This window comes from Mirounga leonina, unplaced genomic scaffold, assembly GCF_011800145.1.
Source record: "Mirounga leonina isolate KUSES-001 unplaced genomic scaffold, KU_Mleo_1.0 Mir_114, whole genome shotgun sequence".
Classification (NCBI taxonomy): Eukaryota; Metazoa; Chordata; class Mammalia; order Carnivora; family Phocidae; genus Mirounga; species Mirounga leonina.
In genome coordinates, this window is record NW_023270265.1 from 15,301,675 (window position 1) to 15,316,672 (window position 14,998).

The 14,998-nt window shown below is 41.8% G+C and overlaps 1 protein-coding gene across 5 annotated transcripts in view; it reads left to right on the top strand.

The window, feature by feature from the left end:
* The window catches only part of LOC118022977 (WASH complex subunit 2-like), a 53,722-nt gene that overhangs the window by 14,171 nt on the left and 24,553 nt on the right, over window positions 1-14,998 (top strand). For 4 of the 5 annotated variants that reach the window (XM_035023979.1, XM_035024002.1, XM_035023996.1 and 1 more), the window contains 10 exons: window positions 637-684; window positions 3,212-3,322; window positions 3,845-3,932; window positions 4,637-4,708; window positions 5,436-5,551; window positions 6,010-6,067; window positions 7,654-7,713; window positions 8,105-8,293; window positions 10,464-10,591; window positions 12,430-12,516. In XM_035023979.1, coding sequence (XP_034879870.1) covers window positions 637-684; window positions 3,212-3,322; window positions 3,845-3,932; window positions 4,637-4,708; window positions 5,436-5,551; window positions 6,010-6,067; window positions 7,654-7,713; window positions 8,105-8,293; window positions 10,464-10,591; window positions 12,430-12,516 — 957 coding nt within the window. The remainder of the gene's footprint in view (window positions 1-636; window positions 685-3,211; window positions 3,323-3,844; window positions 3,933-4,636; window positions 4,709-5,435; window positions 5,552-6,009; window positions 6,068-7,653; window positions 7,714-8,104; window positions 8,294-10,463; window positions 10,592-12,429; window positions 12,517-14,998) is intronic. The other variant, XM_035023987.1, reaches the window with a different exon arrangement.

The following is a 14,998-nucleotide window of genomic DNA, read 5'->3' on the forward strand; positions in this document are numbered from 1 at the left end:
TTGAGTGTGGATTTCTAAAAGGAGACAATATTGTATGCTCCTCTCTTCTCCTCCTCCCCTCTTCCCACAGTCCTTCTCCCCTGCCCTCCTTCTGCTGGCCCTCCAAACAAAGCACCTAACAGTAGGAAATAAGCTTTTCCTAAATAATCTCGCTATAACTGATGATCATTAGCTGAATCCTGTGCTTTTAGCATTCGATGCAGCTCTTTACCTAATTGCTGGTGGGAAACACTGATATTCCCCCTCTTGGGCCTGATTTGGTAGTTCCTAGTTAGAGGGAATGTAGAGAGTGGAGTCCAAAATGTAAAATCACACAAACCAACTTGTGATAATTTAATGAATTAAATGTGCAACTATTACTTTAAATTCAGAGGTTAGCAATGATAGTGCAGATAGGTATGAGCAAATTATTAGAGATGTTTAAATTAGCCGCAAAAATTACATGTTAGCCTGAACAACTCTTGGTGATACTGCCAACTATCTACTTTATCTGCACCTTGATACTCCAGGTGACCAGTAAGCAGTACAAAGAGACTGAGTATAGATGTGCCCCAGAGACTTAGACCTGAAATCATTTCTGTGCTTGTGAGTAAATTCTGTATTAACAACAAAGCTTTTTTTTTTTCCCCCCTAAAGGAGTCAGATGAAGATTTTGCTAATCATAGTGACAATGATCAAAACCGGGTGAGTCTCATTTACTACAGTGACTTTGCTTTTAAATTTTAACCGAAGCATAGCATGTATACTAAGTACATGCTGAAATTACTTTTTTGAGGAGAGCTGGGTGGGGGGCTGGGTGAAATAGGTGAAGGGGATTGCACTGAGTAACATAAGGAATTGTTGAATTACTGTATTGTACACCTGAAACTAATGTAACACTGTATGTTAATTATATTGGAATTAAAACAATAAAAAATTCAATAAAAATTACTTAGAATGACTTATGAGAAAGTAAGGATTTAGTCCTTATTTTTACAGCTAATTTTCCTTCAAGCATTTCATTTTTGTTTTTTTTTAAGATTTTATTTATTTATTTGGCAGAGAGAGACACAGTGAGAGAGGGAACACAAGCAGGAGGAGTGGGAAAGGGAGAAGCAGGCTTCCCGCCGAGCAGGGAGCCTAATGTGGGGCCCCATCCCAGGACCCTGGGATTGTAACCTGAGCTGAAGGCAGATGCTTAACGACTGAGCCACCCAAGCGCCCCCAAGCATTTCATGTTTTTAAGTTAACTACTGCCTTGGGGTTTTTTTTATTGTTGGTTTTGTTTGTTTTCAGTTTTGCTTTATATTTTATTTTCATTTTTCTTAGAAAACAGAGAAGTGAAAAAAAAAATTGGGAAACATAGCCTCTAAAAGAAGGCCTAGGGCGCCTGGGTGGCTCAGTTGGTTAAGCAACTGCCTTCGGCTCAGGTCGTGATCCTGGAGTCCCGGGATCGAGTCCCGCATCGGGCTCCCTGCTCAGCGTGGAGTCTGCTTCTCCCTCTGACTCTCCCCCCTCTCATGTGCTCTCTCTCAAATAAATAAATAAATAAACAAACAAATAAATAAATAAATAAATAAAAGAAGGCCTAGTTTCTCAAGCTGAACTGTTTCACATGAATCCCCCTCCCCTATTTTAAAATTTGAGATAATATAGCAGTAAGGTTAAGGAACACTCAAAAGGTACAAATCTAATCCTACTGTGTTAGCATAGCAGTCCTAATTTTTGTTTGCCCTTCTAAGGATGTATTCTTTTTCTAGTATGCATCGTATATTTTCTGCTCTTTTATGTTAACATATTAAAGTATTTTCTTACATTTTGAATCATTCGTAATTTTGTTTTGTGAACTCTGTATTTGAAGAATAGTAATACAGTGATACTTTTCATAGTTTATAAATTTATATGGGACATAGTTTATTGCCAGGATTTTATTTTTGAGATAATGCTGCATTCAGTATTCCCCTACACAGAAATCCTTTGCTTATGTGAACGGTTTCCTTAGGAATGAGATGGTGTAGAATTAAAGGCTCTTGATATTATTGTCTCATTGCAGATTATGCATAATGACTTTCTTATAATCTCATCAGCCCTGGGGTTATGATTTTTGCTACCATAATATACATACAATGGTATATTGAGATAGTCCCAATTTGCATTTCAGCTTCCTAATTGGGAAATGCTTTTTCACAAAAATTTTCAACTACCAAATAAAGGATTTCGTACCTGTTGGTTGGCACTTGTATTTTCCCAGTTGTATTCACAGAGGCCATTTAAGAATCGGTCTTTAGAGGATATTTATTTTTCTATGGAACTTACTATTAAGATTGATAAATTCAGACTTTCAAATAATACAATACAGTGATTAAAAGCATTGGCCTAACCATTTATTTGTATTGTTAAAGATAGACTGTTTTTGTGTGCCCCAGTAAGCCTCAGGGTCCTAAGGATTAAAGTAGTTAATAAAGTGCTTTTAGAGGGATGGGGTGGTTGGGGGATGGACATTGGGGAGGATATGTGCTATGGTAAGCGCTGTGAATTGTGTAAGACCGATGAATCACAGACCTGTACCCCTGAAACAAATAATACCTTATATGTTAATAAAAAAAATAAAGTGCTTTTAGCATAGTACCTCACACAAGTTTATACAAATGATACCTACCAGTGGCTGCTTTTATAAAAATTAGAACTTCACAGGTAAAGCTTAGTTTGAGCCCTCCAGTCCTCATTATCCCACACTCTTTCAGAGGTAACTGGTGTTGTGATCTGGGGGTATAAGTGCTTTTCTTTGCTTTTTCAAATATATCTGTGTCCTTAGAAACGAGGTAGGCATTTGGGTGCGGGGGCAGGGTATCCTGCTTGGTTTCTCATTCAGCATTTGTTTCACTTGATGCCTTGGATGCTTCTGCAGTTGTTAACAGCTTATTCCTTTTAATTATTAGTATTTTTATCAAGATGAGACGATGCTTATTTAGATTATCATTTCTCCAGTGGTGGACATTTTACGTATTTCAGTGTTTGCTCTTCTGTGTGTAGTATTTGCACTGAAAATAAATCTTGTGTGTTATTTGTTCTAGCGCATTTATTGCTTTGAGACTTTCACTGCATCGTCAGCATCATCCCCCTTGTTTGACAGTCTGTCACTGTTTTGCCTGTAGGCTAAGTGGTAGTAGTATCTCTTTTTCAGCTTGATGACCTTATCTCCTAGTTCTAACCTCTAGGTTTATACTCTTAGCACACTGTGCAAATGAGTGATGAAGAAGAGGAGGATGATGGCTGTGACATTTTCGTGGACTCTGAGAAGGAGGAGGAAGATATTGAGGACATTGAAGAAAATGCTAGACCTGTAAGAAAGACTACAGTTAACTCTCTTGACAAGGTTTTAGAAATGGCACCGAGGACTCATTAGTTTTATTGTCATTTATATTCGTAACCGTCTCATTTTGCATTATATTTGTATATTTACATTTTTGAAAGTAATGGTTGAGCATCACTAGTTGCCTTACGAGGACCACTTTTTCTTCCAATTGTTACAGTTTTACAAGTCAGATCATTCAGGTCTATTCAGTTCCAGAGTCTGTTCAGTTCCCTAATACTCCTATCCTTTTCCCACCCTCATCTGGCTCTTCCAGGATTAAAGTGAAGTATTTAAACAAAATAAGCAAATAAGGAGCATCTCCCTGTGAAGGGAGTCCTGTTTCTCAAGTGATCTGTAGAGGGTGCATATGTTTAAATTCATTTAGTTAAATTTTTAATCAGTTCAATTCCTTTGCCTTTGTTTACATAGTTTTGTTAGGTATCAAAAGTAAACTGTACTAGTTCACGTGTTACCAAAAAAAGTGATACTTTTGATCTTTTCTGCCTGTAGAAAAAAAGTAGACCTACATCATTTGCCGATGAGCTGGCAGCTCGAATCAGAGGGGAGGCTACAAGCCAGGTGGAAGAGGGGCGAACAGGTATGTCATTGAGATGAGTTAACAGGGTTGGGGGAGAGTGCAGGCCCCTCTGCTGGGCTTCACTGACAGCATATTTCCCTGTGTAGTTTTACTGAGGCATGAGAGGCTTATTTTTTTTTGGTTTATAGACTATTTGATAACTGAACATTATGGAACCCCCCAAGAAAAATGCACATATACATATCTGCATCACATTTTATATGCAGCTTCAGGGGATTAATAGATGCCCCAGAGAATCACAGGCCCCAGATTAAGAATCTCTCACTTATATTTACTTCTGTATTTTGACTAAACACAAATGTACTATATAGTATATTCTAGTGATTGAACAGGATGGAATGATGTCAGAATAGTTCTTTCAGCTTGAGTGAGGTACTGACTGAAGTTGTAAGGTAGAGCTGAGACACAGAGTTGAATGTCTTGCTCTTAGCTTTGGAGCCCCAGGGATGACAAAAAGCGTAGGGGCCCTGGGTGGCTCAGTCAGTTAAGCATCTGACTTTGGCTCAGGTCATGATCCCAGCGTCCTGGGATCGAGCCCCGCATTGGGCTTCTTGCTCTGCAGGGAGCCTGCTTCTCCCTCTCCTCCCCGCTTGTACTCTCTCACTGTCTCTCCTTCTCTCTCTCTCAAATAAATAAATAAAATCTTAAAAAAATATATTAAGGGTAGACTCTGTATGGTTAAAACTGTGGAAACACTCTTCAAGCCTTGTCCCCAGGAGAAGCAAAACCTCAGAAGACATTGAAGGAGAAGAAGGAAAGGAAAATACCCTCAGATGGTAAGCCTTTCCCCTCCATTCTGTTATTTTAGGAGGCTTTTGATTCAGGAATATCACTTTCATAATTCATAGAATTCCACTTTAAATGCCGACAAATGGGGTCTCTCTGTATTCTCATTTCCAAAGCTTTTAAAAGTATGCTTTGGGATGCTGGGAGGAGAGTTGGGTGTGCAGTCAGAATGCTGTAAAGATTTGAGTTACTAACTTTTATAACGATCATTAGCTGTTTTTCTAGAATTCTCTGAAGGCATAGAAACTGGGGATCTCTAGCATTGGTTTTCAATAAAGAATGTATCAGAGCCTTTCATATTTAACAGTAACATCCGTTACATTCCTACTTGTGACTATGTCAATCTACAGACCTTTGTTCAGTCTGCCCTCCTCTCCCAAATTCTTGGTGGGATAGGTCTTAAAGGAATTTGAACCAGGTACTTGCTTCCAGAGAAACATCTAGATGAAAGGGATCACCTACAGAATTCACCTTGCTTCAGACATTTACAGAGTTAAGGGTGGGAACCCAGAGAGCCTTTTAAGGGATTCATTGGACTGTTTAATGAATTTTGTTTGGAATTCCTCGGACTGCTGGCCCTCAAGTACTCCTTGTTACATATGGTTAGATACACTCCATGCCAGTCTTGGAGATGCTGTAAAGGCTAACCCTGGAAATTTGAGTTCCAAACCCATCTTTTAACTCTCCCTCCAAAACATTTCCCTTTCTGCTTGTTAGATGAGGACAACTTATTTGGACCCCCCAAGCTGACCGATGAAGATTTCTCCCCATTTGGCTCTCGAGGTGGCCTGTTCAGTGGAGGGAAGGGACTTTTCGATGATGAGGATGAGGAGGTGAGTCCATGACAATCAATGAAGATCCCCCTAGTTGTGTCATGGGTCCACAATTAGGGAAAAAATGGCTTCTTAGTTGCAAGTTGCTTCTACTTTTCTCATATTTGGGGAGATTTTGAACTAAGGATCACAAAGTGAGAAAATACTGTATCCTGATGCCCTTTGTTAGGTGGAGAGAGGATGTGAGAGTATTTCTGGTGAATAATTTACTTGATCAGGCGGTCATTTCTTACTTTATCTGTTGTCTTCTTCCATGTTTGTAATTAATTCCTGGATAGACGTAAACTATTTAAAGGTATGATTTTGCCATAGTTTTCACTTTGGAACTACATTTCTGGCAGAACAGTAAATATGGATCTTTAAACTTTACAAGGTACTTTTCTTTAGAAATCCTCAAGTGCAGCTACATTTTCCTTTGCTTTTTTGAAATTTCGTGTCCTGTACTTTATTGCAACTAGAGTGACCTCTTCACAGAAGCCCCTCAGGATCGGGAAGCTCGAACCTCTGTTAATGCAGGTAAGCTTGGAGGCTGACTCTTCTTGTTCGAGAACAGAATTCCAGAACTGCTTACTTCTCAGTAGGGGACGGAATCCCTGAAGTTGTTCCCAAGCCTTGCTTCTTTGTTAGGCAGGAAGCTGTTTTGCTTGCCTTGGTCTAGTTAAGAGCAGCTCATTTTCTCTAATTCATGTCTTGGAAAAGACAAAAGTACCAACTGTAAACCCACATCACAGTTTTGTCTCTTTTTTTAAATTTTTTATTTTTTTAAACATTTTTTTTTTTTTTAAGATTTTATTTATTTATTTGAGACAGAGAGAAAGAGAGAGAGCACATGAGAGAGGGGAGGGTCAGAGGGAGAAGCGGGACTCGATCCAAGGACTCCAGGATCATGACCTGAGCCGAAGGCAGTCGCTCAACCAACTGAGCCACCCAGGCGCCCCTATTTTTTTAAACATTTTTTAATGTAAATTCAATTAACTAACATACTTATTGATTTCAGAGGTACAGGCCTGTGATTCATCAGTCTTATATAATGCCTAGTGCTCATTACATCACATGCCCTCCTTTGTTTCTTTCTTAATAGAGAATTCATAAAAAGTCAAACAGGAAAAGTACTCTGTAGCCGTGTTGAGGATGTTTTAATTTAATCATGTTTAATTCAAAAAAGCACTTCCAGAATTCTGCATATAAATTGGAGGCCAGTAATTCCATGATCTGGTGTGCATCAGAATCATCTGTGGAGCACACATGAAAAAGGAAAAAAAAAAAGTGACAAATTTCATTCCATTAGGTATGTGGTAGTTCTTGGGATTTGGGAATTAGTTAATTGAAGTGAGCGGTCTCCTTGGACCACCAGTCATCAGATTTTGGACTTGCTGTGATGCTGGCTGGCTTGGTGTTCTGCCGTTCCTGCACTCTACTTCTTGGCATCAGTGGATGCTAGTTTCCCTCCTTACTGTTACTGTCTTCATTTTTGTTGTTGTTGATATTTCACATTTTTTGCTGTTCTCTTCTACTTGTTTGTTCTCCGGGTGGAATGCATAGAGCCAAAACTGTTAAGGAGCCCTGTTTGCTCCGCCTTTTCCTTCCCTTCTGTGCTTTACCCCTTCCTTGGCCTCTCCAGCCCACCCCAGTGCTATTGTTTGACCAGACTCAGAGGAATCGTCCATGGGAATCACAGCTTAGATTATATTAGTACCAAGAAAAAAGTGCTGTGCGTAGAGAGAAGACTGAGCTAAAGCTAAGGAGTTTTAAAATGGCTCTTTTAGGAAAAATTAGCTTTAAAAGGTTTCCATTTAGCTATGTATTGTGTTGTACATATATCTTTTTTTTTTTAAAGATTTTATTTATTTGAGAGAGAGAATGAGACAGAGAGAGAGAGCATGAGATGGGGGAGGATCAGAGAGAGAAGCAGGTTCCCCGCCGAGCAGGGAGCCCGATGCGGGACTTGATCCAGGGACTCCAGGATCATGACCTGAGCCGAAGGCAGTCGCTTAACCAACTGAGCCACCCAGGCGCCCGTGTTGTACATATTTCGATAAGGTACATTTAACAAGAAAAGTCATCTTTTCTGAAGTGGTTATTTTTTTCTTTTTCGTTTTTAGTGTCTTCATCCTCCAAACCTGGAAAGAAAATCCCAGCAGGAGCTGTTTCTGTATTTTTAGGTATCAAGACTTAGGGTTTGTAATTTTAAAAACCAAATAAGTACTATTTTGTCATTTTTTAAATTGTCATCTAAGTGCCAGCTGAGAGTAGCAGGAGCTCCAGAGGGCAACGAATAGCCTACGGGAAGAGCTCATTCACTGGTGTTAGCTCATATTCTTTTAGAAGTTAGTGGCCTTGGACTTCCTTGTGTTTTAGTGACCAGGTGACTGGCATCGTGGGATGTTCTGTAGCAGTAAAGGATGGGGATTACTGGGTCCTGTTAATGTGTTTTGTGGATGGACTGAAACTAAATGTTCTTGGTGGGTGGTCCTTTTTTTTTCCCCCCTGTAAAGTCAGGAGACCCACCCACACTGGCTCACAGCTGTGGCTGTTCTGTCCCTCCACCCACAGGGGACACTGATGTGTTTGGTGCCACCTCTGTCCCATCACTGAAGGAGCCCCAGAAGCCCAAGGAGCCGCAGAAGCCTGAACAGCCCACTCCAGGGAAAAGCCCGTACCCTCCAGCACCTGTTGGCCTCTTTGATGATGAGGATGACGATGACTTTTTTGCAGCATCCTGCAGCAAACCTTCCAAAACAGGTACCTGTTCCAGCCTCTTTTTCTGGGAATTGAGCCAGGGAGAGAATGTTGACCTGAAAAAGACATAAAGCTTGTCAAGTTCTCTGTGTCTTCCAGTAACAGGATCCCTCCTCAAGCATTCCCGTTATAGAGTGTCATCTCGGCTTACATAGTCATAGTGCCTTAGAGATCTCTGTTTTCTGAACCCATCTTTCCTGCTTTGGAAACTAATTACTAGGATTATCTGCCCTTTGGAGAGCTAAAATCTGTTCCCCTATAATACCTGCTAAAGATTTCTGATTGTGATGTTTGGAGTTACCGAGGAAGTTTTAATCACACTTTCTTCTGGCAGCCCTTAGTAAATCATATGAGCAGAATGCCACATGTTAGCTGTTCAGTTCCCAGCTTCTCTTCTCTTCTCTGTGCCAGAAAGCCCACATAACCTTGGCCTTTCTTATATGGCAGGGTTTTCAGCCCCTTGGCCACTTTGGCACTCTCCTTTCTTCTCCCCTCAGATTTAAGCCCATATGTTCATGAAGTCACTCTTCTTAAATTAGTTGTTCGTTTATGTGCCAGAGGACTCTCCCGGGACTCTTGTCAGAATGCACATTGAGGGCGCCTGGGTGGCTCAGTTGGTTAAACGACTGCCTTCGGCTCAGGTCATGATCCTGGAGTCCCGGGATCGAGTCCCACATTGGGCTCCCTGCTCAGCAGGGAGTCTGCTTCTCCCTCTGACTCTCTTCCCTCTCGTGCTCTCTATCTCTCATTCTCTCCCTCTCAAATAAATAAATAAAATCTTTAAAAAAAAAAAAAAAAGAATGCACATTGAGATTCCCTGGTGGGTGTGGGGTGGGGCCTGTGATTGTGCATTTCTAACAGGCTCCCTGGTGGTCAGAGATGGCTGGTCTGTGGAAAAACACTTGGGTGTTTTAGTTAGACTACTGGGTGCACACAGTTTCCAGCAACAGGAGAAGAGGACTCTTCGGAAGGCTAGATGGACCAGGATTCAGTGAGAAGCTCCTTTTCCAGTGGTAAATGTGAGAAGTAAGGATGGAAGCAGAAACCTAAGGGAAATCATCACCTAGTTATTTTAGAGAGCATGCAAATGGACGCATACAGCACTCAGATCTAGGCCAACTGAAATGACAGCGAATAAAGGTGGTGGTGGTGCCTCTCTTGGCCTGGGAGGCCCCTCGCCTAGTGAGTACTGGTGGGGACTGATTTAGAATCACAGATAATATTGACAGCTGCTGCTGTCCTGGGTTGCTCACAAGTTGGTATCCTCCCTTCAGTGATGCACACCTCATTCCCCATGGCAGTGCTCCTGGTAGTGAAAGGCTGGAAGCTGCCCTGCTCCTCGTCATTAGGGTCAGTTACGGTCTCTCGTTCAGTAGAATTTGGTGAAGTGTTACAAACGATGAAGTCTATGTATGTTGACATGAGAAAGATTCTCTAGGTACATTAAGTGAAAAACGTAAATCATATGAAATATTATTAGAATTACATTATCATTTACAGCCTTATTTGTGAATCACCCAAGTGAGAATGTCAGTATATCCTTTGGAGGAATTAGATATGTGTCTATTAAACTGTTCCTGAAAGCGGTTTTGTTTGGGTGGGCGGGTGGAGTTATGGGGGAGATTTCAATATTTGCTTTTCTATGTCTCTGTAGTTTGACTTCTAATTTTTATTTGTTTATTACTTTTTAAAAAAGATTTTTAAGTAATCTCTACACCCAACATGGGGCTTGAACTCACAGCCCTGAGATCAAGAGTCACATGCTCTACTGACTAAGCCACCCAGTCACCCCAGTAGTTTGACTTTTTAAAAGGAGGAGCCAATCCTCACTTCTCAGATTCCTAGGGTGGTTGCTTCTTAAATGATCTTTCTTTCTTTGGTCTCTATTTACCTTTGATGCCAGTCCAAGCTAGTCTAAGCTTAGGACTCTGCTGCTTGGATGAGTGTGTGAGCCAAATGGTCCTGTGTTTCAACCACTGGTCCTGTGTTTCATTTGAGCTGCTCTTGTGTTCTTTGAAAAATTCCAACTTAATACTGTTTCATAACTAATCAAAAAATAATATTCTTTTTCTATTTATTCTTTAGGAAGGAAGAATTTTTTAATCTATGAATTTAGTGGTGGGAGTTTTGACTTTAGTATACTAAATTTTCTGCTGTGGTATCTTTTCTAAAGACAAAGTCAAATCCACTGCCAATATCTTTGATGAGGAGGAAGGAGATCTGTTCCAAGAAAAAGCAGCTGCTTTGCCAGAAGCCACTGTGAATCAGACAGATGAAAATAAAGCAAGGGCAGAGAAAAAGGTGAGCAGGAAGGAAACATAACATAGTGAAGTCTTGTTAAATGTTGATTTGGGGCATCTTGTTAATTCGTCTGGAACCCAGAGGGAAGTGGTATTTCCTTTCAGGTGTATGGTGAAGAACTTTAGTCATACAGCAAGGTGAAAGAATACAGTGAACACCCAAAAACCTACCACCTAGATGGAGCAGTTTTTGGCTTTTGCCTTGCTCAGTGGTTTTTACCTCCATTGATGATCTGTTCCTGAACCAGTTATCATGTTAAGGGGTACAAAAGAATGTTTTTCCAGTTCTTTCATTTCTTCTATATTAGCTAACATTTTTCCAAACAGAACCAAAGAGCTTTCTTTCCTCCTTTTTAAGTTATCACTATAGGATCAATGGATTCTCTGTTCAACCTATTATAAACCATTAGCATCATTGTTTTTGTTTGTTTGTTTTAAATGAACCTGTATTTGGCCAGCAGGATGCATCCCCATCAGCACTGAAGCTCTTCTGGCTGCTGTCCCTTTCCTTGGTATCCTGCATAGCTTGAACCATCCTCTTTCTCTCTCTCTTTTTTTAAGTTTGTTTACTTATTTAAAGATTATTTTATAGAGAGAACCTGTTCACACATGAGCATGAGGGGGTGGGGCAGAGGGAGAAGGAGAGAGAGAATCTCAAGTAGACACCCCCTAAGCATGGAACCTGACGCAGGGCTTGATCTCAGGGCCCTGAGCTCATGACCTGAGCCCAAATCAAGAGCTGGATGCTTAACTGACTGAGCCACCCAGGCTCCCTTATTTATTTAGTAATCTCTACACCCGGTATGGGGCTCGAACTCATGACCCTGAGATCCAAGAGTTGCATGCTCTTCCAATTGAGCCAGCCAGGTGCCCTGATCATCCTTTTTCTTTTTCTTTTTTTAAAGATTTTATTTATTTGACAGAGAGAGACACAGCGAGAGAAGGAACACAAGCAGGGGGAGTGGGAGAGGGAGAAGCAGGCTTCCCACTGAGCAGGGAGCCCGATGCGGGACTCAATCCCAGGACCCCAGGACCATGACCTGAGCCGAAGGCAGACGCTTAACGACTGAGCCACCCAGGCGCTCCTGATCATCCTTTTTCTAAAGAACCTCTTGTGTGTCCTTTCTATGAAACCCCGACCATGGGCACCTGGGTGGCTCAGTCATTAAGCATCTGCCTTCTGCGCTGGTCATGATCCCAGGGTCCTGGGATCGAGCCCCACGTCAGGCTCCCTGCTCAGCGGGAAGCCTGCTTCTCCCTCTCCCACTCCCCCTGCTTGTGTTCCCTCTCTCGCTGTATCTCTGTCAAATAAATAAATAAAATCTTAAAAAACCCTGACCTTCCCACTGCCGACTACCTATGTCCCAGCATTCAGAACCTGGCAGGCTCCTAAGGGTAGCTCACCTTCCTGTGCTGGCTCCAAGTATACATGTCCCATTTGCGTACAATACCCTGATCCACCAGATACGCCCTCTGGCTTAACTTGTTTTTCTCTTCTCATGCAGTTCCCTCTGCCTGGAGTGTCCTTGCTTGTACCATCTCCTGTGTCCAGGCTTTGTCTGTCCTGAGAAATTTACTTTATTGATGAACTGTTTCTTTCTTCTTTCCTAACTTATACCAGTTTTTAAATTCTTTCTTATGATTCTTCTTTTGCATTAGTTCTTTGTACACGTTTAAGGTCCATGGCATCTTTATTCCCCTGGCACATGGCCTGCTGCCTTATCCTAGCAGAGACTCAGTCTGTTTTCTAAATGAATGTTTGAATAAACCCTCATTTCCAGTTATCTTGGTTGTTAACCCTCAGTTTTTTGTTTTTGTTTTTTTTTTTTCCCAACAAAGGTTACCCTTCCTTCCAGCAAAAATCCCAAGCTCTTGCCAGAAACAAAGGCTCAAAAAGGTTTATTTTCAGATGAAGAGGACTCTGAGGTAAGGAATTCTCTTTCTTAGTTCTGGGAACTAGTCCTTGGATATGACAAAATATTTCTAAATCAGGGTTTTTCAGTAGAGGTACAAGACCTTTTATTAAATACTTCTTTTTTTGAAATTAATGTTTTGAGAACACATGTGCTTAGAAAGCAGTATGTGTAGTAATACTTTTCATGTTGGGTTTGAATCCAGTGCATCTTCTGGGAGAAAAATACTCTCTTCAGGATGCTCAGATTTAAGGCTCTTTGTTGATCCACAATGCAGTGAGGTGCTTGTACCAGAACAGAAATCAACACGCTGTTTCCTTTTTCAGCAGTCTCATTGAATAACGGGCTTAGTGCCGTATGGGATGTATTCTGGCATAGCCTTTTATCTTGTGACCGGTAACCGTTTGTGGGCTGGCGGTGCTTGCAGACAGCCTTGGTCCTTGAAGGTTCCCGTCTGGAAGCATCTTTCCGGTGGGACAGCACCCCTCTCAGAAGTGTCACTGACTCTCCCAGGCCAAGGTCATTTCAGAACTGATCTCAGGCTGGGCCTTTAAGGGATCAGAGACCTGTCTGAGAATATAACGGGCAGTCAGAAATCTCCTTCACAGAAAAATATATGGACATGGCAGAAATTTACATGTAATTTCAAGAAATTGTGAACTCTGGATTAAGCTTTTGTGGTTACTTTGCACTAACAGCCAGGATGGACGTACAGCTCTTTGGAAGTGGAGTGATTGCCATTGATGTAAATAAAACCCATGAGGCTTATATTTCATTGACGGCCAGTGTACAGAAGATAGGAATTAACCCAACTCCAGTTAAGCCAAACTCCTGGACACATGAGCACAGCATGGTGGGGCCTCGCACTCTGGTCTCATCCCACGCTCCTGTTTTCCTCATCCTCAAGCACACCTGCACTGACTCCTGCCTTCTGGGAGTGCTCTTCCCAGAATCTGGATGCCTTGCTTCCTTCTTACAGTTTCTTTGAGGCTTTCCCTGACGATCCTTTGCATGACTGCCAGCCCGCTAGCACTCGCCACACTGCACTCCTTGCCTTCTCTTCTGCTCTGTTCCCCACGATATGTGTTGCCATGTGACTTTTCATGTGTACTTGTTCATTATCTCCGTCCCAACTAGAATAAGCTCCGTGAGGGCAGGACGTTTTGTTTCCTCCTCATACCTCTAACACTTAGGCTAGTGCTTGGCACTTGATAAGCCAATAACAGTTGTCGACTACATGAAAAAAACAAATGTGATCAATTTCGGTGACTTAAAAGGTGTTTCAGTACCACGTTACTGTGAAATAAATCACTCCCGGACTTAGTGGCTTCAAACACCAGTAAGTTTTATTATCTCTTGTGATTCTAGAACTGGACTGGGTTCAGCCAGGTGCTTGTCAGTTAGGGTCTGTCCTGTGGTTCTAGTCTGAAGGTGGCTGGGCTGAGAATCCTCTCACTCCGGTGTCCAGTAGCTGGACGGAAAGACTCAAACAGCTGGGGCTTTGGGGACACCCCTCTCCATCTTTATGCGGTCTCCTAGCATGGCAGCTGCAGGGAAGGTGGGCTCTTGAAGCAGGGCTTCAACGTGAGATTCCCCAGAGAGCTGTGCAGAGGCTATATTGCTTTTGTAACGTAGCCTCGGAAGTCGTCATGGTGGAGGTAGTCCTGAAGGCCCGCCAAGATTCCAGGGCGGGGATGCAGACTGTACTTCTTGATGGTGGGAGTGTATAAGAATTTGCAGACAGGTTTCACAGCCACCACCAAAGGCTTTGTCCTGTATGCATTGTCCCAGATTGTTTTTATTGGATGCTGTCGGGGTGCTTAGGCAAGGAAAAGTGAAACAAATCTTTCTGTAAGTGAAATCTTGCCAGTGTGTAAAATGCAGGAGAGGCATGGGAGCCCGTAGCTCCCTCTATGTGGCCTCTTTACCTCAGCGGACCCCTGAGACTCCATGGGGTCCAGGCGAATCCACTGGGCTGAGAAGCGCTCTTCTCAGTTAATGAATTCATTAGGTCTGTGTTTGAGAGTCGGCACTGATGCCATAATAAGAAGAAATTATCCAGAGAGGTCTCAGTAACTGTGTTCTTGTCCTGTTTAATTGTCTGGCCCTTGGCTATTGACATTTCTGTGCTAAGGGAATAGGTGTCCTATTTTTATGTTTCTAGTTCATGCAGCTCAATTTGCATTATAGGCTGACACTATTGCATTTTGAAAGTTTCTTCAGAGTCTACTAGATCTTTTGCAACATCTCTTAGCTATAGTTCAGGTAGAATACCAAACGTTTTAAAATAAAATCCGAATTCACATTTATTTGGAAGAAATAGTATCATACTTTTATAAGGGGAGAGGAGGAGGGTGTTAGTAAATAAAAGAGTCATAGATGCAGTAATTTGGGAACCCAGGCTCTACTTCCATTATTGAATCTGTTTAATTCCGATTCTTTGGACAAAAAAAGGAAGTCACTGTTACTTTTTAACATGATAAGAGCTTGATTGG